Source organism: Geotrypetes seraphini, chromosome 8 (genome assembly GCF_902459505.1).
Source record: "Geotrypetes seraphini chromosome 8, aGeoSer1.1, whole genome shotgun sequence".
Taxonomy (NCBI): domain Eukaryota; kingdom Metazoa; phylum Chordata; class Amphibia; order Gymnophiona; family Dermophiidae; genus Geotrypetes; species Geotrypetes seraphini.
Genome location: NC_047091.1, coordinates 151,503,197 through 151,526,754, shown reverse-complemented (window position 1 = coordinate 151,526,754; position 23,558 = coordinate 151,503,197). Strand labels below are relative to the sequence as shown.

Here is a 23,558-nt window from a genome sequence, read left to right as displayed (position 1 = left end):
CAATGCATAATAACTCAAGCTGCACACAGCAAAATAAAACACAAAGTAAGGACAGTGGGACACACAAGAGACAAAAAGCACAATGCAATAAGAAGGTACACAGGGACTGATTTCAGCTCAAAATTGGTGCACTTCAGATGATAGTCAGCTGGCAAATAAAAATAAGCATAAATTTAGCGGGGTAAAACACAGACAGATTTAGGCCAATTATCCCCACCGCAAGTGCCAGCTCTTTGGGTGCTTGAGCATTCCCAGCACTGAGCAAACTCTTTCAATGTGCACGGGGAGGGGTGATCTTGTGTTGAATTTTGAACTCTCAATCATTTTAAAAAGTTGGCTTCTATGACCCCATGCCTCGATGTAACTATTGTCTCGCAACTTAACCATGCCAATGGCGTCCCACAAAATATCTATGCAAAAAAAAAAAAAAGCACTATTCTGAAAGCCACGCTTAAAGTTAGGTGTGGTTTACAGACTAGCACTTATGCCTGAGAAACACAAATAAAGTTAGGCATGGACATTTGCACCAACGAAAAAGTGGTGCAAATGCCTGTGCTTAAATATAGGCCCTCTTTTACAAAGGCGTGCTAAGCGTTTTAGCGTGGATTTAGCACATGCTAAATTAACGCGTCCATAGGATAACATGCAAGCGTTAGCATTTAGTGCATGTTTAGCGCACTTTTTGTAAAAGAGTGGGTTAGGCTCAGATGCTCTTATTCTATAATTATATGCATAACAAAGTAACACTCTCAATCTGCTCAATTCCTTACCCTCTTGACTAAAATTTAAGTGTGGATCCTGCACCTAAATTTACACATATAACTTGTAATAACTGCTTGTTAAAATGCCAATTTATCGGTGCTAATTAGTTTTGTTATTCAATTAAATTGCTCACACAATTTGGGTACATGACCAAAATTGCGCATGCGATTTTTTATTTATTTATTTGGATTCATTAATCACCTTTATGAAGAGATTCACCCAAGGTGGTGTACGGCAAGTACAATTCAACATAAATCTTACAATTTTGTTTAAATAGCATTACTGTTTTAGCGCTTCTTATGGACTTTGCAAGGTGGTGCTCAGTGATGTTAGATTTTCAGAGGGACTTATCTAATCGTCCAACTCCTGAACTTAACAAGTCAGACCTTCTCAAAATTTAGCCAAATACAAAAGCTGAAGCACGTACAGTTCAAAATACTCGCACTGAAAATAAGTAATGCCGGACGCCCCCAATCATTCAAACATAATATAACATTGAAATCATAAGTACATAAAACAGTGGAGTAAAACAGACCTCAATACGATGACCGCCGGGACCCAAGGTACCCTAAGCAATCTGTATCATCACTGGTCTGTGAAAAAACTCCACACACAGAAATACTCTGTCATGCACTCACAAAAACTTTCAGAAAAATAAACGATGAATGGTAGGGCTCCACATCAATAACTGAAGTAGAGATGACCACAGCTAGATGAATTATTATTCAATTTAAGATTTAAAAAAAATGAGTGTGAAACTAACACTTATCTAGTGTGTCCATGATGAGGAACTTTGGCCCAGATTCACTAACCAGCCCGATCGGACCCAATCTGGGCAGGTCTGACGAATTCAGGAAAGAAAAATATGCAGATGGGGGCGATCGGAGGAATGCCCCATCTACCTGCACGGATCGAGACGCACTCTTTTTTTTCCCTTCGCATGGGCTGGCTCTCCTGCTCCCTCCTTCCAGGCAATCTTACCACACAGACTCTCCTGCTCTCTAACCCCTTCCGTGCAGTGCGAGTCCCCGGGGCTGCACTGTGGCATGCAGCCCCGTTATAAACCTGCAGGCTTGCACTGCATGGAAGGCAGCAGTAATGTCCTGCTAATTTGCTAGATGTATGCAGCAAGTCAGGGAGTCAACAGGCACTGCTCTCCCCCCTGCCCAGGGCTTCTGCAGCCCCTGAAACAGGCAGTGAGATCAGGGCAACAGAGAGCAGGGCAGAGGCGGCAATGGAGCAGGAGAGTCGGTAGGAGAGGTGTGCGACTGGTCCCCAGCAGTTGCTTTAGGAGTTGATCGGCCAACCCAGTCGGATCGAGAATTTTGTGTTCTGAATCGCTGCCTTCCCTACTTTTGAATGTCCCTCCCCTCATTTGCATGCGTGGATCGGAGGTTGGTTGGCAGAGAGATAAGTGAATCGGGCTGGAGGGAAATTTGGTTGCTAAGGAGTCGCAAACCGATCGGTACATGAATCTAGCCCTTTCTTCCTTCTCTTTATTTGACACCTCACAGGCACATAATCCTTGTCCCTCAGGGGAGCATGGAAAAAATGTAATAACAAAACTTTCATGCAACTGGAAGAGAAGGAAGAAAGTTCCTCGTCAAGAACAAACTAGATAAGTGTTTGTTTCACGCTCATTTTTTTTGAATGATTGGGGTACCCTGCAATACTTATCTTCAGTGCAAGTATTTTGAACTGTTTTTGCTTTAGCTATACAGCTGTTATCCACTTTGGTGCTGAAGCATGTTCCATAATATCAAAGCATCAATACTTGAGGTACCTGGTCGCCATATTGGAGCATGCTCGATGCTAGTTGCTGCAGTCGATAGCATGGCTTTCTCTCTCTCACGCTCTCTTTCACGCTCCCGGTCAGAAACAGATGTACCCGACTGTTTGGTCACATGTGTGGGGCCTCCTGTTATAAAAAGAGCCCCATACAATCAGATGCTATCTCATTCAGTCCAAGGTTAAGCATGTGCTGCTCTTCTTCAGCTCTTGGAACTTGCAAACAAGATATATATTGTCCTTATGGGGCATATTAGCCCCCCCCCCAACACACACACATGGCAGCAGCATTTTCAACATACGCAGCATACTGAGATGGCAAAGTACTAGAGTTTCTTTAAGGAAGACACCTGCATTATTTGATTTGATTTCATAATAGGGCTAAGTTGAAAGAATTACTTCTCTAATGGATTGCGGTTGCCATGGTTGTCTGCTTCAGCATAATTCTCGAAAGCTAGTCACGAATGTTTTAAGTAGGCCCAATTTAATTATCTATAGCTGTTTACTGACCCTTATTTCTATGTTTCTAATGGAAAAGCTGAGTATAATGTGAATAAAATAACACATCAGAGTAAAGAAGCAGTAGGAAAGGAGAAGGGATTCTGGATTTAGCGCATGCCTTTAAGAACATAAGAAGTTGCCTCCTCTGGGTCAGACCAGAGGTCCATCGCGCCCAACAGCCCGCTCCTGCGGCGGCCCATCAGGTCCTTGACCTGTAAAGTGATTTTTGTCAGTGGTAGCTTATGTTCAGTTACTTTCAAGTACTTAGGTACTTTCTTGTCACCCCAGGGCTGATAAATCTAAGTCTGTACCTAAGATAATGGAGGCCCAATTTAATTATCTATAGCTGTTTACTGACCCTTATTTCTATGTTTCTAATGGAAAAGCTGAGTATAATGTGAATAAAATAACACATCAGAGTAAAGAAGCAGTAGGAAAGGAGAAGGGATTCTGGATTTAGCGCATGCCTTTAAGAACATAAGAAGTTGCCTCCGCTGGGTCAGACCAGAGGTCCATCGCGCCCAACAGCCCGCTCCTGCAGCGGCCCATCAGGTCCTTGACCTGTAAAGTGATTTTTGTCAGTGGTAGCTTATGTTCAGTTACTTTCAAGTACTTAGGTACTTTCTTGTCACCCCAGGGCTGATAAATCTAAGTCTGTACCTAAGATAATGGAGGGTTAAGTGACTTGCTCAAGATTCCAAGGAGCTGCAGTGGGATTTGAGCCTTTACTTCCCTGGTTCTCTAACCATTAGGCAACTTATTTATTTATTTCATAGATCCCTCCCCCCCCCCCAATTCGGACACAAATTAGTTAACATAGTGATTTCCAAGATCCTTAATGGCCATAAAAACACAGGCAAAGTCGTATCGTGGACAAGCAGGCACAGCTCTCCAACGTCATTAGTCTGTTAAGCACCACACAATGTTTGACTCTGCCTTCCATCTAATACACCAACTGTTCCCTCTCCTTCGCTAGCCCTCCATGCCCCCATTACCTGATGTAAGGATTGGATTTAGGTGCCTTTTCTATAATGGCACTAATGCGTGCAATTGCTGCTTCAGAATACTAGCGTAAGTTGGCATCAGTGTGGACTTAGGTATGCCCACTTATGACAGATCTATGGTTGGCATACACATGCTGCACATACAGTACATTACAGTATTCTATAAGAATTTCACAATTACTCTGGCTCTCTGCCAAACTTCTGATTAGAGACTATTGAATGACTGGAAGTTTTCAAGAAGATAAGTATACTGACGTGCTTTTGCTTAGTTGAATATTATGAAATTTAACGTGGACTTTATCTTAAGTGAAATGGACAGTTTGGTGAACTGTATGTGACATTGAACTTCGAGTTATACCTTTTCCGCATATGACCCATTATATCTCTTACCTCTATGGCTTAGAAGAGGGGTCATTTTTATAATGGTGGAGACATTTTGGTATCTCTGCCTTTTTCCGGAGGCTGCTATAGGGGAAAACACCCTCAGGGATTCAAGAAAATGTTAGACAATACCTGCTGAACAAGAACGTGCGCTGGTAGGGCTAGTCTCGGTTAGGGTGCTGGTCTTTGACCAGAGGGCCGCCGCGTGAGCGGACTGCTGGGCATGATGGACCACTGGTCTGACCCAGCAGCAGCAATTCTTATGTTCTTTTTTAGGATAACACTGAGGTCCTTTTCTCCACTTCATGAGGATTATTGCCCTTTATTCATTCTTTGTGCATTTACAAAGGGGGTACTGAAAAATTCTTAGCCCAACCAACTTCCTAAATTCTGAGTGTTATTTTGCCACTGTAGCTGAAAAGAATGATATTTGCAGAATCGCAATGCTATGTTTTGAAATTGTTTCAAATCATTGATTGAACCCATGTCAATGAAAGTGTGGCATTTTCAAGTGTGGAGAACTCCAAGCCATCATCAAGTTCCTATTCCTGCAGAAGAAAACTCCAAAAGCAATCCATGAATGTATGATGCCAACATCGAGTGACAAATGCCCATCATACTCCACAGTGAAGAAGTGGTATGCATACTTTCAGCATGGCGATTGAGACCAAAGAAGCAGCAAGGTCTGGGAGGCCTCAAACGGTATCTACTCCTGAAATCGTTGTCCATGTCCATGAGCTGATTTTGGCAGATTGGCAAATGTCGGCTAAAACGATTGCTGAGACACTACAGATATCCAGGGAATGTGCTGGCTTTGTAATCCTTGAGCATCTGGGTATGCAGAAGCTGTCGGCCAAGTGGGTACCCAAATGTTTGAATGCTGATGAGAAACGCCGATGAGTAGACACTTCCAAGTTGATTTTGCAGCATTTTCAGTGAGCTGGTGCCAACTTTTTGGAATGACTAGTTGCTGTTGATGAAACCACTATGATCCCGAGACAAAACAGTACATGCAAAGGCAGCATTCAGGTTCTCCAAAGTCAAGGAAATTCAAGACCCAAAATTCAGCAGGAAAAGTCATGGCCAGTGTTTGGGGATCAGGGAGGTGTTGTAATGACTGACTATCTTTCAAGGGGCCAAACAGTTTATGTAGAATACTACTATAACTTGCTGTGCTGATTAAAGGAGGCACTAAAAGAAAAAAAGGAGAGGGAAGCTGCAGAAAAAAGAGTTCTCTTTTTGAAAGACAATGCATCTGCTCACAAAGCTGGCAAAATGATGGATGCTTTGATGCAGTTGGGGTTTTAGTGCATAGACCATCCACCCTACTCATCCTACTCCATCTGACTATTTTCTGTTTCCAAACTTTAAAAAGAGTTTGAAAGGATGACAATTTTCGAGTGATTTGGAAGTGATTGCAGCAGCGGAGCAGAATTTCAGTGACTAGACATCAAAGTATTTTTTGGAAGAGTTACCGAAACTTCAGACACGATGTGCCAAGTGTGCTGAACTTAGGGATGAATATGTGGAATAACTTGTGAGTTTCATGGCTCCACATCGTTCCCTTCTTGGCTGGGCTGAGAACCTTTCAGCATCCCCTCGTATGAATGGATCTTTGCGAGTATTCTATAAATTATGTGCAAATTTTGACCCGCCCAAGCCCTGCCCCCTTGCATATATTGTCATGAGCTAGGCCTCTGTTCAAGCCAGCAGAGGGCGCTAGCCGTGATCCTTAAGAGACTGGGCATGTTCCCCTGGAAATGGAGTAATCCTACATGTACACCTGGTCTAGGTGACAGCCTAGAGTCACCAGTTACACTGGCCAAAATATTACCAAACAAAGAAACAGAAAAAGCAACTTTTATTCTGTTCTTTAACTGGACTCAGTTCAGGATGTTACATTCCAGGTAAACAATGGTACAAAGAAAAATATATTTTTCTTTCTGTTGGTTCATGCAATGTATACTTTGGCTTTATTGCCCTGGTCTTTTGAACCAATCAGGTAAGTATAATTCACCAGAGCAGTGTTTCATAGGATCTTGCGTTTCACAGACTTTTCACAAAAACATGTTTCACCTTCAAACAAACAAACAAATCCTTTCCACTTTGAAACTGGAAATCATGGCTACCTGCACTGCATGCGAGAACTGAGCTTTCCCAGGCTCTGGGATAGCTTGACTTGGTAACCAAAATGCAGGAACTTTTTCTAAACTGAAACAATCTCAGTACTTCCATAAACAAATGGTAAGCAAGGTCAGGTTTGTAAAGGAATAAAAACCTTCCAGCAGTATCTAGGAAAAATGTAAACAGTCCTAGTACAGTTTTATAATCCTTAGTTCTTTCCCAAATCAGCTTTATTGGGCGTTTCCCTCCTGGTTGAGGTTTCTGTGTCACATTGGCAGGAAAGGAAAAACCACAGCCAGCAAATAGAGGTAACCCCCCCCCCCCAAGAAAATAATGTCCAACTTGACAACACAGTTCATTTTCCTTTTAAGTGGCTCTCAGTTGTACAGCTTAGCAGTTTATAACATCACACAGTCTATTAGAGGGACAAACCAAAACACAAAAATAACTCTCTTCTTTCTGTCTTTTCAGCAGAGGTTTCTGCCTTTCCAGAACAGCAATCAAAAATAAAGTTCAACAAACAATACAGTTATTCCTTTCCAATTTAAGGACCCACCTCCATGCACTCAGGAAGTATTGTTGGCTCCACTGGCCCCTCTGCTATGTCCATCTCCTCACAGGTTTCTGGACTCTTAATGGCTCGAGGCAGGGACAGTTCTTCCTCTGCCATTTCCACCTCCTTGTCTAGCCACTGCTCAGGTGAATAACTCTGCCCTTCATGTTCCTGCCTTTTTTCCTGATTCAGGACTTGCCCTTTATGTCTGTCAAAGCCACGCCCCCTGCACCTGGGAAGGGGGATGGGGCTTAGCTCTCTGTGTTGCAGAGCACAGCTCTCCTTGTATTGCCTACACTGAGGTTGCTTAAAATGACAGGCTTATTCCTACAGACAGTAAACCTTGCTGGCTTTGTAATGTATTTATATTGTGATGAGCTCCTCTACCTGTTACTAGTAGATCAGTTTCTATCCTGCTCAGATTCACTGTCAAAAGAGTAGTCAGCTGACTCCTGATTTCTACCATTAATTTGGTCCGCTCTTCTGGCCAGGGAATGGATGTTTTTGCTTTTTTTCTCAGGGACAAATTCAGAGCTGGCACTGGGTTTGTCACAATATGTACTGAGCAATTTGCAAGCTCAAATTACAGAAGTGTTGAGCACTGTGCTAGCACTTATGCACATACGTTTATGCTTAACTTTAAGTGCCCTGTTACAGCATGAAGTGGATAATGTCTGTTATAATAGTACCCCCAACTCAAAAACATGTGAGTTTGGGTGAAATATGGGCAGTCACAGTTTTTAGTTCTTAAATATGTGCAGACATTTACACCTGCTCTCTAGTAAGACATAAAGGTTGCACCTTCAATATAGATTTGATTTCTGATGGATTTGTGTTGATATTTTATAAAGTCACACAGGTGTTTATGTGTTTTTATAAAACAGACTTCCCAATCCAAACACCTTCCCCCCCCCCCCGACAATATCATTTTGCTTTCTCTTAATTTAGGATTTTCTTTTCATTTTAGTTTTGCTTAGTTTCTGGAATATTATCATGTGTTATAATAAAAACAACAAAGTGACATTTCATTGTGTTTTTCATTGCTGTGGATTTATAAAATACGTTATAAGTAGAAGCCTTTTTTTCCCTCGCAATTCGGCAACCTGTTATAAAATTAGCCACCAAAATCCCAGGAGTAATGTGGAAGCTAGTATATCTCTGTAGGAGGACAGTGGTCCAAGCCTTTTGTATCTGAGTTCAAATACTGAACATAGACACTGAGAACTGCAGGAATTTCTTGTTTGCTTTGGAAAGCTGTCTTGTGACCCTGGGCAAATCACTTATTCCCTCATCGCCCCAGGTACATTAGACAGATTATGAGCCCTCAGGGACAGACAAGGAAAAATGCTTGAGTACCTAAATAAATTCATGTAAGCCGTTCTGAGCTCCCTGGGGAGAACAGTATAGATTAGAAAATTGAATAAATAAATAATTATTCTCCTATGCCAAATAAGTCACATCAGCTTTGGATCAATGATTTCAGAGCTGTCTGCGCTTATTAGAAGTCAAAAGACAGAGGGAGTGATTGGCTGCCACGTAGAAAATTAACTAGCTTCACAGTAATTTCATTTCAACTGGGGTTCACTTTACCACCTATTAAAAGCCATGAAATTAAAAAAAAAAGACTAATCAAAGCATTCCAACCCCACACCCCTATCTCTTCCTCCTAACCCCTGTTGGTTAGATAAATAAAATAATTTTTCCAAGGGTTAGTCAAATACTGTACTTCTGCTCAAGACTTTTAGTAAATAACAGCCAATAAAGACCAAGATGGTCCATCTAAGGTTGCACCTGCTGCTCCATATGGGCCACCTCTCCCTCCACCAGATTAAAGTTATAAAGATGTTCACAACAGGTTCTGTGCATCAAAACTAAAAATGTGGAGGGGCATAATCAAAAGATACGTCTAAGTCCGTTTTGGGTCTAAATCGCTAGTCGCCCAAAGTCAGCAGTGCCTAAAGTCCATTCTCAAAAAATACGTCCAAAATATATATATTTTTTGAGAATTATCTAATTATACGTCCAGCCGTTTGATCGTACTGTTAAGTCATCTATCTTTATACCCCATCATACTCATCCAAGTCAAAAACACCTAGAACAAGACTTTTTGGATGTGGGAGTGGCCAGCAAAGTGAAGGACTGGACACCCAGACATGGCAACACAGTAGTGGGGCACCTTACAGGGCACTGCTGCGAACTTCACAAAGACGGTGCCACATAAACATCTCACCACAACTCCCTTATAGGTCATGATGAGCCCTTCAAAACACCCTCAAAACCTACTAGACCCACCTGTCTACAACCCCAATAGCCCCGGACTACTTAAGCCACCTCTGTGCTGCTCTACTAGGCTTTCCTATGCCAGGGGCTGATGTTCTGGAGGCAGGTATATACGTTTTTATTCCAATTTTTATGGTGTTGTGGGGTTGGGGTTTGTACTTTGTGTCTGCAGTGGTTATCTGGTTACTTTGGATTCCTTTTGACCACTTAGACCTGTTTTTATATCGACAACGTACAAGTTCTGTCTAGGCAGTCCCGTTAAACTTTTGGATATATTTGCAGTATGACTAAGTGTAGCTCAATCCACATCCCGCCCTCACCACTCCTCCTAAAACGCCCCTTTCAGCTCTGGGCGTACAGCAGCACTGAAGAGGCCTAAGCTGTTTTTAAATACGTCTAAAACCCGTTTCAGTTATCGGCATTTGGACGACTTGTCTTATTAATCATCCAAGTGCTGCTTTAGATGGGATTTTAGGCGTATTTCCGTTTCAATTATGAGCCCCCAATTGTTTAAAAGCAGTCTTCCAAGCTTTACCTGGGGAAAGTGGGGAGTTGCCATGTCTGCTGCTGAATGCCTGTGGGGTGCCAGGGATGTATGTGATCCGGTCCATGGAGGCAGCAGATGCACCAGTCTGAGGAACGAGGACAGGCAAATGGGGCACTTGAGACAGGTCAATTATTCCTGAGGGATGGAAAAATTGAACAGGCTGATAAGACAACCAATAACAGAGAAAGCGTCTAGAGCTCAGTCAGCATAAAGAGATCATTGTAGGCACAGCAGGTTGCCAAGATGAGATGGTACATAGGCATGTGCTCAAGGAGATGAACAGCTGCTATGTTTTGTTAAAGCAAATAGAGATCACTGATACTCTTCCTCCTCTGATCACCAGTTTAGTGCATTGACTTTATTGTAATGTGCAGTCTAACATTTCAAGGAATTGCTACAGAATTGGTTCCAGATGGTCGGTCATTTTTCTTCCTTTGTTTTCCTTTGGATTCTACTTAGGGACTTGATGGCCCTCTGAATTGTCTGTTGACCTGTGTATTTGTTGACTTATGTCACTGCTTTTATGAGTAAGCTAGGTCTATCCTATTTTATAATGAAACTCCTTTTTTCATTTATATTTTTATGGTAAAACATTATTGTAAACTGCCAAGATTAATAAAGCCTTGCAATATAGTACATTTTAAATAAAATACAGTTGTCTACTTAGTATATTTGACACCCGGGGCCGATCATTTTTTAACACTCCCTCCTCTATATAAAAAAATATATTTTTAATAATAATCCACAAGTCACACAACAAGGGTGCATCTAGGAAAAGGCAGCATCTTAAACACTGCAGTGACCATCAGAACATCAATACACTGTAAAAATAAACAAGCCATATTAATACAGATCGAACCTGCACAGTCAATGTAAACAGAAAACAATGCCCTTTTCATACATACAGAACACAGATACATCCTCACCCAGTATGGAATAAGTAATCACAAACTAAAACCAAATATGTCATCAAAAATTAAACTGAACCGCCAAGAAGCCAGACTTTGCATACAATGCACCACCACAGAATGACACATCATCCTAATACTGTGCAAAATATGAAGATAACAGATGTAAACTTAAAAAAAAAACCTGACAAATAACAATCACTACTTTAGAAATTAACAAATAGAAATAAAACAAAAAATGGAGAATAAGAAAATACCATTTTATTAGACTAATCCATTTTTCAATTAGCTTTCAAAGGCCAAAACCTCCTTCTTCAGGTCAGTACAGTATTCTACTGTTACTGTATCCTGTCCTGGCCGCAGGAAGGGGGTTATGGTTTCTGAAAGTTAGTAAAAAAATGTATTAAAATAGGTCCAATAAAAAGATTACCTTATTTCCATTTTCTATTTATAAACGTTTATCAATACAGCCACAATACTACTTTATTCTAAAGCGACAAAAAATATCTTTCTAACTTTTGTCATTTGTTTTAATCATCTTCTCTTCTTTCCATTCAGCATCTGCCCTCTCTCTCTCTGCCCCTTCCATCCAGTCTACCCTCTCTCTCTTTGCCCCTTCTATCCAGTCTGCCCTCGCCATCCACTATTTGCCCTCTCCCTCCCTTCCATATGGCATCTTCCCTCTTCCCTTTCCATAATCTGTCTATCCTGTGCCCTTTCTCTCCTTTGTACATGATTCATTTCAGCTTTACGCCCTCTCCATTTTTCTCTCTCTGTATCCACCCACTCCCCCATGCTCTGGCATCGCTTTCTTCTCCTTTTCATCCTTCTCTCCCTTCACTCCATGCTCTAGCAACTCCTCTCCTTCCTTTCACTCACTCCCTCCTTTCCCCCTGGTCTACATCTTTGTCTTCTTTTCTTCCCTTCCTCCCATGCCCTGGTCTGGCATCTCCTTTCCTGCCTTCCTTCCTCCCTCCCTTCCCCTCGGTCCAGTATCTCTCTTTCCTCTACCTTCCCTAGTCTTTCTTCTCCCTCTCTCTACCTAATTGGGTGCAGTATTTCTCTCTCCCCCCCTCCACCAGTTGGCAGCACAGCATTCACAACTCGCTATTCTTTATTTATTTAATCATTTATTTAGCCCGTGCTCCCAAAGGAGCCTGGAACGGGTTACAAGAGTACATTCACAGTAAAAAAGCAAAACAAACTTTCATGAGAATACAGAGATTGGCAGACACATGGGGTGTAGCTTACAGCATTTACACCTTGCTGGCTCTTGCCTTTCTGCTGGGTCCCATCTACTTCCTGCTTCCACAAAGGAAGGACCCAGCAAAGAAGAAGGCTTGACACCAGCAGAGCAGCAAGTTCTGAATGCTGCCGCCCCTGAGAACACTCCCTTATGGGCTGCACCCGGAGTGTATGCCCCCCTCCCTCCCTTGGTACGTCACGGATAAAATATAATCACACACAGAATAAATATCAGTCTAATGCACAGTAGACCAAGAATGTGCAAGGTAAGAAAAACCTCCCTTGATATTTTTGTTATTTGGAATGGATAAATACTATTCTTTCAATATAATGGTGTTCCTTTCTGAAATTATTTTTAAAATGTAAACCACCTAGACCTCTACTCCAGAGGAAGTAGGAATGAAGTATAGGAATTCTAAATAAACCATAAACCACTTCATTAATTTCTTATTTCTCAATTTCCTTATACCTTTCACCCTTTTTCTTCTTCAACTTTTCAGCTTCCTTGGACATTTCTCTCTTGCTCACCAGATATTATCAATGCTAGGGGTGAAATTATTGTGTCTTTAAAAATTCAGTACATGAAAATCTGATTTAATATGTGTTAACCTATGAAGGAAAAATTATGTTTCTTACCTGATAATTTTCTTTCCTTTAGTCATACCAGACCAGTCCAGAATGAATGGGCTATGTTCACCTAGCAAGGATAGAGACAGAGAAAAAAAAATAGTCCCAAGAACTTCACCCTTTAAGGGCATTGTGTAGCCTGGAATATTCAGTATTTTGAATAGCCAAGCGATGGTGCTCACACAGTAATTATAGCTGATGACTGGAAAAGACTAGAAAAAAACAAAAGGAATTGACCCCAAAATATCCACAAAGAAGAAAATCCAGAGAAAACAAAAAAAACTCTGTGGAGTGATGATGTTCCCAAATGGACTTTATTTGAAAGTATCAAAGTTCCAAAGGTACACTAAAATCATCCACATAAAATAATTCCATCCACATAAAAGTAAATCATCCACATAAGAGCCTTAAAGGACCTAGTCCGCTAGGGATACAGACCCAACACGGTCTGCGTTTCGACAAAAAGTCTTCTTCGGGGGTCCCTGGGGTCCTATAAAGGTGAATACGTGGGAAACAATTGTGTGGTGAACCGGAAGTGAGACACTGCTTGCATTGGTTTTCTCTGGAAAAGACTAGAACCAACATGCCACTGAGACTATACTGTTAAAATTATAGAATGAGGCTCATACTCAACTGACAAACAGGTATTTCACCGAGTCAGGAGATGCGAGGCATCATGTGAAGGAACTGAAAAGCAGAATCTATTATCCATAAGAAGAAAACACTTAAGGAAAACCAGAATGAGGGCTTCTGGACTGGTCTGGCAAGACTAAAGGAAAGAAAATTATCAGGTAAGAAACATAGTTTTCCTTTCCATTTCATCTATGCCAGACCAGTCCAGAATGAATGTGATGTGGCAAATTAGGGAGGGATAAAGAAAAAAAACAAAGAAAGAATGGACTGCAGCAACAGCGAATGGGAATTCTAAAGGTAACTATCTAAGAGTAATTCTTGTCTATGGAAGTCCTAAAGAAGGGTTGCCCAACTTCGGTCCTCGAGTGCCACAATCCAGTCGGAGTTTTCAGGATTTCCCCAATGAATTTGCATGAGATCTATTTGCATGCACTGCTTTTATTGTTTGCAAATAGATCTCATGCATATCCATTGGGGAAATCCTGAAAACCCAACCTGGCAAGGACCGAAGTTGGATACCCCTGTCCTAAAGGTATTGGTGAAGCCATCATCTAGAACAATGATTTTATTTTTATTTATTATAGTATTTATTCACTGCTTAGGCTAAGCAGTTTACATTCAGGTACTCAAGTATTTCTCCCTATCTGTCCCAATGGGTTCACAATCTGACTATTGTACCAGGGGCAATGGAATGTTAAATGACTTGCCAGGGGCCATAAGAAGAAGCGCTGGGCTTGAACATGCAACCTCGTGGTGCTGAGGCTGCAGCCCTAACCACTAGGCTACTCCTCGGCTAATGACTAAAGCAGGAATTAATAACATATGTCATGCATCCAGAAGGCACGAACCAATGGACAAAATGATGAGATATAAGGGAAAGTAGAAACAGGATGATAGGCCCAAAATAACCCACAAAGCTCTAGCTCATTGGTTGAAAACAGAGTGATCTGATTGGACTGTTTTGATCTGGTTTTTATGCAAAATATTGACATTTTTAACATGCCGCAGTTTATGCATTATAAGTCTTAAATCTGAAGTCCTAAATCAATTTAAAATGTGCAGGGTGATAAGAGCATAAAATCTGCACATGTCAATATATAATATGCAGCAATAGGCATCAGAAATATTGCTGTGATCCAGCAAGAAAGCTGGAACAATGTATTACTCGGAGGTGATGCAAAACTTTTGCATGGCTCTGTAGCTTAAAGAACTTTAAATAACTCTCAAATTTAATTTTTTTGTTGGTTTTGCAATTTTATAATTTCAATTATAATGTGCCGCAAAAAAACATTTGCTCGGTTTAGTGTGCCGGAGCTAAAAAAAATGTTTGAGTGACATTGGCCTATAAGGAGTTAAAGAGCTAAACTGGGATTTGAACCTGGCTCCATTGGTTTACAGACCACTTCACTTACTATTAGGCTACTCCTCAGACTTTCTGTCCCCGTACAACATAAAGGATGGTTCCAGCGTGTAACCTTAAAGATGACTGAGCCTATGCAGCTAAGAGAGAGCCATTGTTATGCATATGAGGAAGCTGGAATATTACAGCAAGATTTTATAAGTAAATGCCACAGGAGACAGGCACCAAAGTCAGCCCATGCAGATGGTAACTACACAGGATCTCCGCGATGCGAGCTATAAGCCCACAGGAGAACACTGAAAACTGAAAACATCTAAACCTCTGCTTAGGAGTTCAGCAGAAAGCCCTTAGAATGATGTTAGTAGTAAATCAAATCAGCACAAAACTGGACCAAAGACTCCAGGAGAAGGAACAGCTGCTTTTACACAACACAAATGGGCTTAGCATTAATTTGGAATTAGACAGAAAATGTGCTCAATAAGAGACTTATTTTTTTGAATATTAGAAATAAGCCAGTTCCAAACAAATATAGTAAAATCATGCGCTCACCACAAACTGAGAGGCGACCAACCGCTCAGCCAAAAAGAAAACCACCAACAATCTGAGGTAGCTAATGGGAACAATAAAACCAGCCCTCCTGAAAACAAACACCCAGGAAAAGAAAAGAAAAAATGCCAAGCTAAAAAACCAAAATACTGGAAAGGCAGCAAGAACATAATTCTTTTTGGTTACTGGAAATTAACTCAAAACATGTTTAAATTGCAGGTGCAGAAATTTCATGTCCACAAGCAAATAAGAAAAAACTAGCGACTTATCTCGGTGAAGTAAAACTGGAAGCAGGAAGAGTAAATACATACTTGCTCTTCACACACAGAAGTTCCAATAAACCTTTGCCTCATTTTACACTCCGAAGTCAGCTCAGAAATCAGGAGTGGAGCTGGAGGGGAATGACCCAGCACCACCAGGTGTCACTCAAGTTGGAGGATGAGGAACCCAAAACCTCTGGGTGTCATTCAAGCTTAATGAGCAAGCTCAGACTATAACCTGAGCAAAGATGGCCAGCATAAGCCCTTGCTCAACTGTCACCTGGAATTAACCAGGCCAGGAGCTACCAGCCAAGTACCAAAAGGAGCTGAATGATCCATCCACCATCTACTTGGAAACAGAGAAAAATAATTAATATTTCAGGCTGTATGATACCCTTAAAAGGTGAAGCTCTTAGGACTATTTTTTCTCTGTCTCTATCCACTGGTAACATAAGAACATAAGATTTGCTGCTGCTGGGTCAGACCAGTGGTCCATCGTGCCCAGCAGTCCGCTCATGCGGCGGCCCTTAGGTCAAAGACCAGTGCCCTATTTGAGTCTATCCTTACTTGCGTATGTTCTGTTCCAGTAGGAACTTATTCAACCTTGTCTTGAATCCCTGAAGGGTGCTTTCCCCTATAACAGTCTCTGGAAAAGCATTCCAGATTTCCACCACTCTTTGGGTGAACTTCCTTACATTTGTATGGAATCTTTTCACCTTCTAACTTTAGAGAGTGCCCTCTCGTTCTCTTCACCTTGGAGAGGGTGAACAATCTCTCTTTCTCTACTAAGTCAATTCCCTTCAATATCTTGAATGTTTCGATCATGTCCCCTCTCAGTCTTCTCTTTTCAAGGGAGAAGAGGCCCAGTTTCTCTAGCCTCTCATTGTACAGCAACTCCCCCAGTCCCTTAACTATTTCTGTCGCTCTTTTCTGGACCCTTTCGAGTAGTACTATGTCCTTTTTCATGTACGGCAACCAGTGTTGGACGCAGTATTCCAGGTGGAGGCTTACCATGGCCCGGTATAACGGCATGATAACCTTTTCAAATCTGTTTGTGATCCCATTCTTAATCATTCCTAGCATTCTGTTTGTCCTTTCGCCACCACTGCGCATTGCGCGGACGGTTTCATTGACTTGTCTACAAGTACTCCCAAGTCTCTTTCCTGGGCACTCTCTCCAAGTATAGCAATTAACAAATGTCAATTTATGTGTCTTGAAAAACATGCCATTAAAATGAATGTTAATCCCCACCCCAGAAATCTTTATTGCTGAAGGTCTCAGAAATGTGTGAGGAATGGAACCCATTACATCTTTCTTGGTGGGGGGAGAGTTCAAATAGTAAAAATGATGATTTTGCCTGTAGTTTGCTACCAAGTGGGTATGATACCAGTTTATTTTCAGGGGTCTTTTTAAAATAAATTAAATAGCATTCTTACCAAATTTATTTGGCTGGGTAAAAATGCAAGAATTGCTTTAGTATCTTTACAAAAACCTATTGCGGCGGGTGGGGTAAATTTTCCCAATTTTTATAGGTACCATCAGGCCTATATAATGTGTCAGGGTATGTATTGGATCCTCCCCGAGCTTATGGAACATCTCCCAGATTGGTTACATCTAGAGTGGAAAATTATGCCCCCAATGCGACTTTCTCATGGGTTGAGTATCAAATTGCCTGTATATGCTAAGGACAATATTATTCTATTGGACACATGGAAAACATTGAAATTTATTGATAAATTAACAGATATTCTGATAAAGAATTCTACTTTTCAGTCCTTATGGCTGAACTCCAAGATTCAAGTGGACGGTGCTGGGATCTCCTGGAAGAATGCAGGCAGGTATTTGTACATTAGAAGATGTGATATCTAATGAGAGATTGCTTGATTTTTCACGACTGCAACAAACATTTGGTATCCTGAAGTCTCAGAATTATAGATGGTTGCAGTTGAAGCAGGCCATTCAGAGTGGGTTTCCTGAATGGAAAAATTTTAAAAATTATAGCTTGCAGATCCTTTGATACCGGACAGATTTAGTAGGACATCAGGCCGCCCAGTGGTACAAATTAATTTCTGAATAATTAGCCAAAAAATAGTCTTAGAGACATTTGGAGCATCGAGATAAAACAGTATATTTCTGTATCTCGTTGGCCACGAATTTGGACTTGGAGGATGAGATGTACAGCATCAGCATCTATGAGGCAAACTTGGTTATTTTTATTACATAGGATTTTTTGGACCCCAGTTTGTTTACAAAAACTAGATAGTTCAAAGTTTAATAGATGCTGGCATTGTCATATTGATATAGGGACTTTGGATCATCTGTTGTATCATTGTCCATTGATACTTAATTTCTGGAAGTCAATTTGGGGACAAATCAACCTTATTCTTGAATCATCAATTCTGTTAACTTATGAAGCCATAATTTGTGGTACAATATTGCATATTAAACCTTCTTTAGATAAGACATAAAAGCCTGCTCTTCTTGAGTATGACGGGAATAGCCATCCAGATGATTACAGTTAACTGGAAGAATTATGACAGAATTACGACAGACTTAATTACACATTTTGGTGGGCAAATGTTTGTACCACTTATAAGTATGAGAGAATGAATGCGGAATCTTTGGGGTTTAGTAATACATTTAATAGGGTGTGGAGCCCGTTGACTGCATTTATTGAATCGCAATAAATGTCAAGTATCTTTTCTTTTATTAGATCTCCTTATACATCCAGGGTGGGTGGATGGGTGGATGGGGGGAAGGGAATGTTATTCTGGTTAGCTAAAATTACTTACCTATAATATTGTAAGTACATAATATATCTTCTTGTATTTATTATGGGGAGGAGGGGGGGGAAATGATTGTTTTATGTATTGTGTATTTAATAGTGTGTTTTATGTAGTGTGTATGTTCAATCAAATGTATTGCACTGTCAAACTTTAAAAATCAATATAGAATTACAAACCCTCCCCCCAGAAATAAAAGCTATATGAACCAAAAACAAGCCCAAAAATCTTTGCCATATATATATATATATATATATATAGGGCAAAGATTTGTGGGTTTGTTTTATATATATATATATATATATATATATATATATATATATATATTAATCATCGTATTTAAGCCTGTGATAGTAAGAATCCTAATCATTGTGCAATGATGGCATCTAAAAACTGGACTTAAGATCCATAATTGCAGGTTTCTTAAAGAAGCTCCAAGTCACTGACTCCAGTGAAGACTGGAATGAATTGTTGAGAAGACCTATAAAATACGGGAAAAATCCCTGAGTAGTTTGAATGAAAGCTCGTAATAAGATCCTGGCATTCGCTTCAATTGAGTTGGAGGCCTAAAAAGTACAGAAGGAATCCAATGGCTCAAAAAATATGGTTAAAATCATACATTCTTTTACTGACAAACAATGGGCAACTTTTATCATGTACATAAACTTATAATGCTCATTGTGTGCAGACAAGACTTAAGCTCCATTTCTGTGAGGAGCTGTGAGATTTATACCACTTGGCTGCCATTACTTTTACTGGTCTGATCTCCTGCAGCAGATCAAGAACCAGTCGGTATGAGTGGAAGCTAAGTACAACAGTGTCAAACAATTGCAGAGACCTACATCATCCTACCCAAGAAGCAAAAACATTAATGCCGGACACAGATTGCTAATGCTCATACTTTGAGGACCTGCTGTGTAGTTGAGAGCTAGAGATTGTTCACGAGGCGAAAGTCCACGTAGAATGTCTGCTCTCTGGGCCATGGCTGTGGCAGCGTTGTGGTGCATCTGTTGAGAGGTAATGTAGTCATTGATGATGGTTTGCCTGTTCTCCATGGCAGTAGTGTCTGGGTATCCTCGGATGAGGTATGGGGGGTAGAGATGAGGATATGTGGGGTTCGGAGTAAGATGCCTAGGCAGGTAGTAAGCAGCTGGAAGACAAAAATGGAATGAAAAAAGTCAATGGCTTTGATCTCATTCTACACAAAACTAGAATTATCTAACGTTTGCTTACGCCTGACCTCATTGGTCTACAGACATTAGCATGCTGTTCGATGTCATTGGTATACACTACAATAATTCAAGTCGTTCTCTGTTTCACTTTCATTTCTATTAGGGATACCTATGTAAGACCCTTAACAACTCTTGTCAAGATAAGAAATCCAAGTATGACTGTAATAATGAAAAAGCTAATTTTAAAAAGGATGTACAAATGGAATTGAGATGTTCAGGTCAGGACATCTCAAGTTCCTCTAGTATCTTAAAACAGGATCTACTTTTTGTGCTGGTTATATGTGGCAGCAGGATCCATATTTTTATTTATTTATTTTAGTATTTATATACCACTTATAGCCTAAGTGATTTACATTCAGGTACTCAAGTATTTTTCACTATCTGTCCTGGTGAGCTCACAGGCCCTGATTCTGCAAAGTGTGTCCCAATTTTAGGCAGCTGTAGGCGTCCTACAGCTGTCTAATCAGCCAATCGGGATGCACGTTAAAAAAAAAAAAAAAAAATGCTCCCCAGCCAGACCGCCTATATTGAAGGCACCTCCGGGAGCCTAGGGAGGCCTGCAAGATGTCTACGCTCGCCTAAGGGCCTTAGGTGAACCTAGGCGGCCCTACGCGTCTTCCTAGTAGAGGAAGAGACACTTAAAATGTAGGCCAGCAAAATGCTGGCCTACATTGTAAGTAGACGCGGCCGCTATATTTATCATGGCAAGGGATCTCCCTGCCACAATAAGTATAGCGGCTGCCTGTCCGATCACCGGCAGAAGGGTACCCAACCTCTCCTGCCGGAACGCCCCCCCAAAAAAACTCCCGATCGCCAGCAGGAGGGTACCCAACCTGTGTTCCCGCTAAGCTGCGCTGGCCTGCGCTCGCGCACAAAATATTACATCGCAGCGCACAAGTTTCTCTTCACAGCGCACACACGCGTCGCAAAGGTAAGGGGAGGTAAGGTAAGGGGACGCATTGGGGGGATTGCACTTCCCCACAATTGCCATGCTTCGGTTCCTCTTCTTCCTTCCTTCCTCCCCCCCCCCCCCCGCGGGACCCTGCGGCACCATCAACTCTTACTCCCTCTAATGTCAGCCCTGCAGCTCCAGACTTCCTCGCACCTTCTCCCCTCCCCCTTTGGATCGCTATTATTTTAAATGTTATAGCCGCGGAGCTGTATCCATCAGTGGAGATGTCTAACCTCGGCCTGCCCCGGAACTCTTACTGCAACAGTGACTTCCTGTTCCTGCCTAGACGGGCGGCTGCTGCAGTAAGAGTTCCGGGGCAGGCCGAGGTTAGACATCTCCACTGATGGATACAGCTCCGCGGCTATAACATTTAAAATAATAGCGATCCAAAGGGGGAGGGGAGAAGGTGCGAGGAAGTCTGGAGCTGCAGGGCCGACATTAGAGGGAGTAAGAGTTGATGGTGCCGCAGGGTCCCGCGGGGGGGGGGGGGAGGAAGGAAGGAAGAAGAGGAACCGAAGCATGGCAATTGTGGGGAAGTGCAGAGCTGCAGGGAAGAGTGTTGCGGTACCCAGCTGGAGGGAGAAGGAAGATGAGGGAGGGAATTAAAGGAGATGCCAGGGCTTGGAGCGTAGGAGGAAGGTATGCCAGTCTAAGGGAAAAGGAAGGGGGAGATGTGAGAGCATGGAGGGGGAGCGAAAGATGGAAGAAAAGGAAAGGAGAGAGATGCCAGAGAATCAGGGAAGGGGAGATACCAGACTATGAGGAGAGGTGTGGGAGAGGGAAGGCGAGGAGAGAGATGCCAGACCAATGGGGTGAAAGGAGAGATGGAAGGGGGAGGCATACAGTTTCTGGAAGGGGCATAGAAGGAGAGAAGATGCCATATAGGGGAAGAGAGACGGCAGACAGTGGATGGAAGGAAGAGAGTTACAAGAAGATGAGGAAAGGAGAAACCACAGAAGACAAAGGTAGAAAAAAATTTCTATTTATTTATTGCTTTAGGAGACATGTGTCACTGTTTCTGTGAAGCATTGTATGCAGAGTCCAGCTTCTTGCTGGTTCAATTTAACCTTTGTCTATGTATTTTTATTTTATCCCCCCTTTTACAAAACTGTGAAGCGTTTTTAGCACCAGCCTTGGTGGTAGCTCTGATGCTCAGAATTTTATGAGCATCAGAGCTGTTACCTCCGTAGCTAAAATCCACACTACAGTTTTGTAAAAGAGGGAGGGGTTAGTTTGTGATTACATATTCCTTACTAGGCGAAGGTGTTTTCTGTGTTCTGTGTGTTCGAAAGACATGGTTTTCTGTTAGGATTGACGGTGTAGGATTGATCTGTGCTGGTCTGGCTTGTTTAGTTTTACAATGGGTGTATTGATGTACTGTTCACTGCAATATGTAAGATGCTGCCTTTTCCTAGGTACTCATGTGTGATGTGTGGCTTGTTACTAAAAATCACGTTTTTCGTACAGATGGGGGGGGGGGGTGCCAAAAAATGATGGGCCCCGGGTGTTACATATGCTAGGTACACCACTGCATTATGTAAAGATACCAGAAAGCTGGCGAAGCAAAAACTTTAAGTAAATTGTTATTCTTCTAAGTTTTGAGTATTTAACCCTCCCACAATCTCATGGGCACTCGTTTCAAGTTTCAAGTTTATTGAGATTATGATTTAAACGCAATATCAAATATTTTCAATGTGTATAACAAAAATAAATTTTGGGAAATAAATAAAACCATTTGAACAATAAACATACAAACATATCCATAGATGATTAAAATTACATAAGGAGTACAAGGATAAACTACATTTGTTTAAAAATGCGTCCTCTGCGCCTGCTCATAAATTTGTGGAGTATGTAATTTGTCGCTCATGCATATTTTTTTTTGCACACACCTCATCAATCCTTAGAGGGAACACTGTACCCAACCCCTCCTGCCGGAACGCTGCCCCTCCCCCCAAAACTCTTGATTGCTGGCAGGAGGGTGCCAAACCCCTCCTGCCGGAATACCTCCCCAAACTCCCAATCGCCGGCAGGAGAGTGCCCAACCACTCCTGCCGTAATGCCGCCCCCGCCCCCCTGAAACTCTTGATCGCCGGCAGGAGGGTGCCCAACCCCTCCTGCCAGAAAACCGGACCCCCATGCTAACGACTCCCCCCCGATGACCCCTCTAACCTCCCCCCCAACTAACCTCTAAATTGTTGGCCGGCCGGGTCTTGCTGCTGTCCAGCCGGCAGGCCCGCCTCATCGAAATGAAGCAGGCCCGCCTCTTCCTGGCCCATCCTCACTAAGTCTAAGGCCTGAATGACCCAGGCTCTAGAAGCCTGGATCAATCAGGCCTTAGGCATAGCGGGTCCGCTCATCCCCACTATTCCTAAGGTGTGATTGTCCCAGGCTTGTAGGTGCCTGGGCCAATCAGGCAACAGGCGTTAGGATTATGTTAGAATATGTTATTCAGCATATTGAAGACCTCAAGCTGCAATGTGCCCTTATAAGGGCAGAACCCACAAGCCTTTAGTCTCTACCTCATCATTCTAGCATAATTTCTCCTTCTTTAGTTTAATTAATTATTGTTTGATATATCGCTGTCTGGCAATCAGTCACAGAGATTTACAAATAATGTTAATAATACCAAAAATGTAAAAAAGATGAATAAAAATTCCACTGCTGCTATTGTTCAGTAAAAATAAGAATCAAATGCATCCTGGAAAAAAAAATACAGTTAAAAACAGCCTTTAGTCTCTACCCCATCATTCTAGCATAATTTATTCTTCTCCTTCTTTAGTTTAATTAAAATTATTGCATATGCTGCATTGAGGGTGGGTGGGGATTGAGGATGTGGGGAAGGGGAAGAAATAATGGGTCTAAAAACAGAGGAAAGGGAGAGAGATGGTGAACAATGGGATGGAGGGAGGGAAGGAACAGAAAGGGAGAGAAGTTGGATACAAGGAATGGTGTGGAAGGGGGGCTAGAGATACTGGATAGGAGGGTAGTTAGGAAGAGAAAGGGAAAGATGGTGGACCCTGGGGTGGTGGGGAAGGAGGGAGAGATGCTGGATGAAAGGGTAGTTGAGAA

At 41.8% G+C, this 23,558-nt stretch overlaps 1 protein-coding gene across 13 annotated transcripts in view; it reads right to left on the bottom strand.

The window, feature by feature from the left end:
• Window positions 1–23,558, bottom strand: part of NCOR2 (nuclear receptor corepressor 2) — an 844,184-nt gene that overhangs the window by 46,570 nt on the left and 774,056 nt on the right. For 12 of the 13 annotated variants that reach the window (XM_033955736.1, XM_033955745.1, XM_033955746.1 and 9 more), the window contains 3 exons: window positions 19,204–19,452; window positions 9,929–10,075; window positions 2,546–2,680 (listed from right to left, as the gene is read on the bottom strand). In XM_033955736.1, coding sequence (XP_033811627.1) covers window positions 2,546–2,680; window positions 9,929–10,075; window positions 19,204–19,452 — 531 coding nt within the window. The remainder of the gene's footprint in view (window positions 1–2,545; window positions 2,681–9,928; window positions 10,076–19,203; window positions 19,453–23,558) is intronic. The other variant, XM_033955741.1, reaches the window with a different exon arrangement.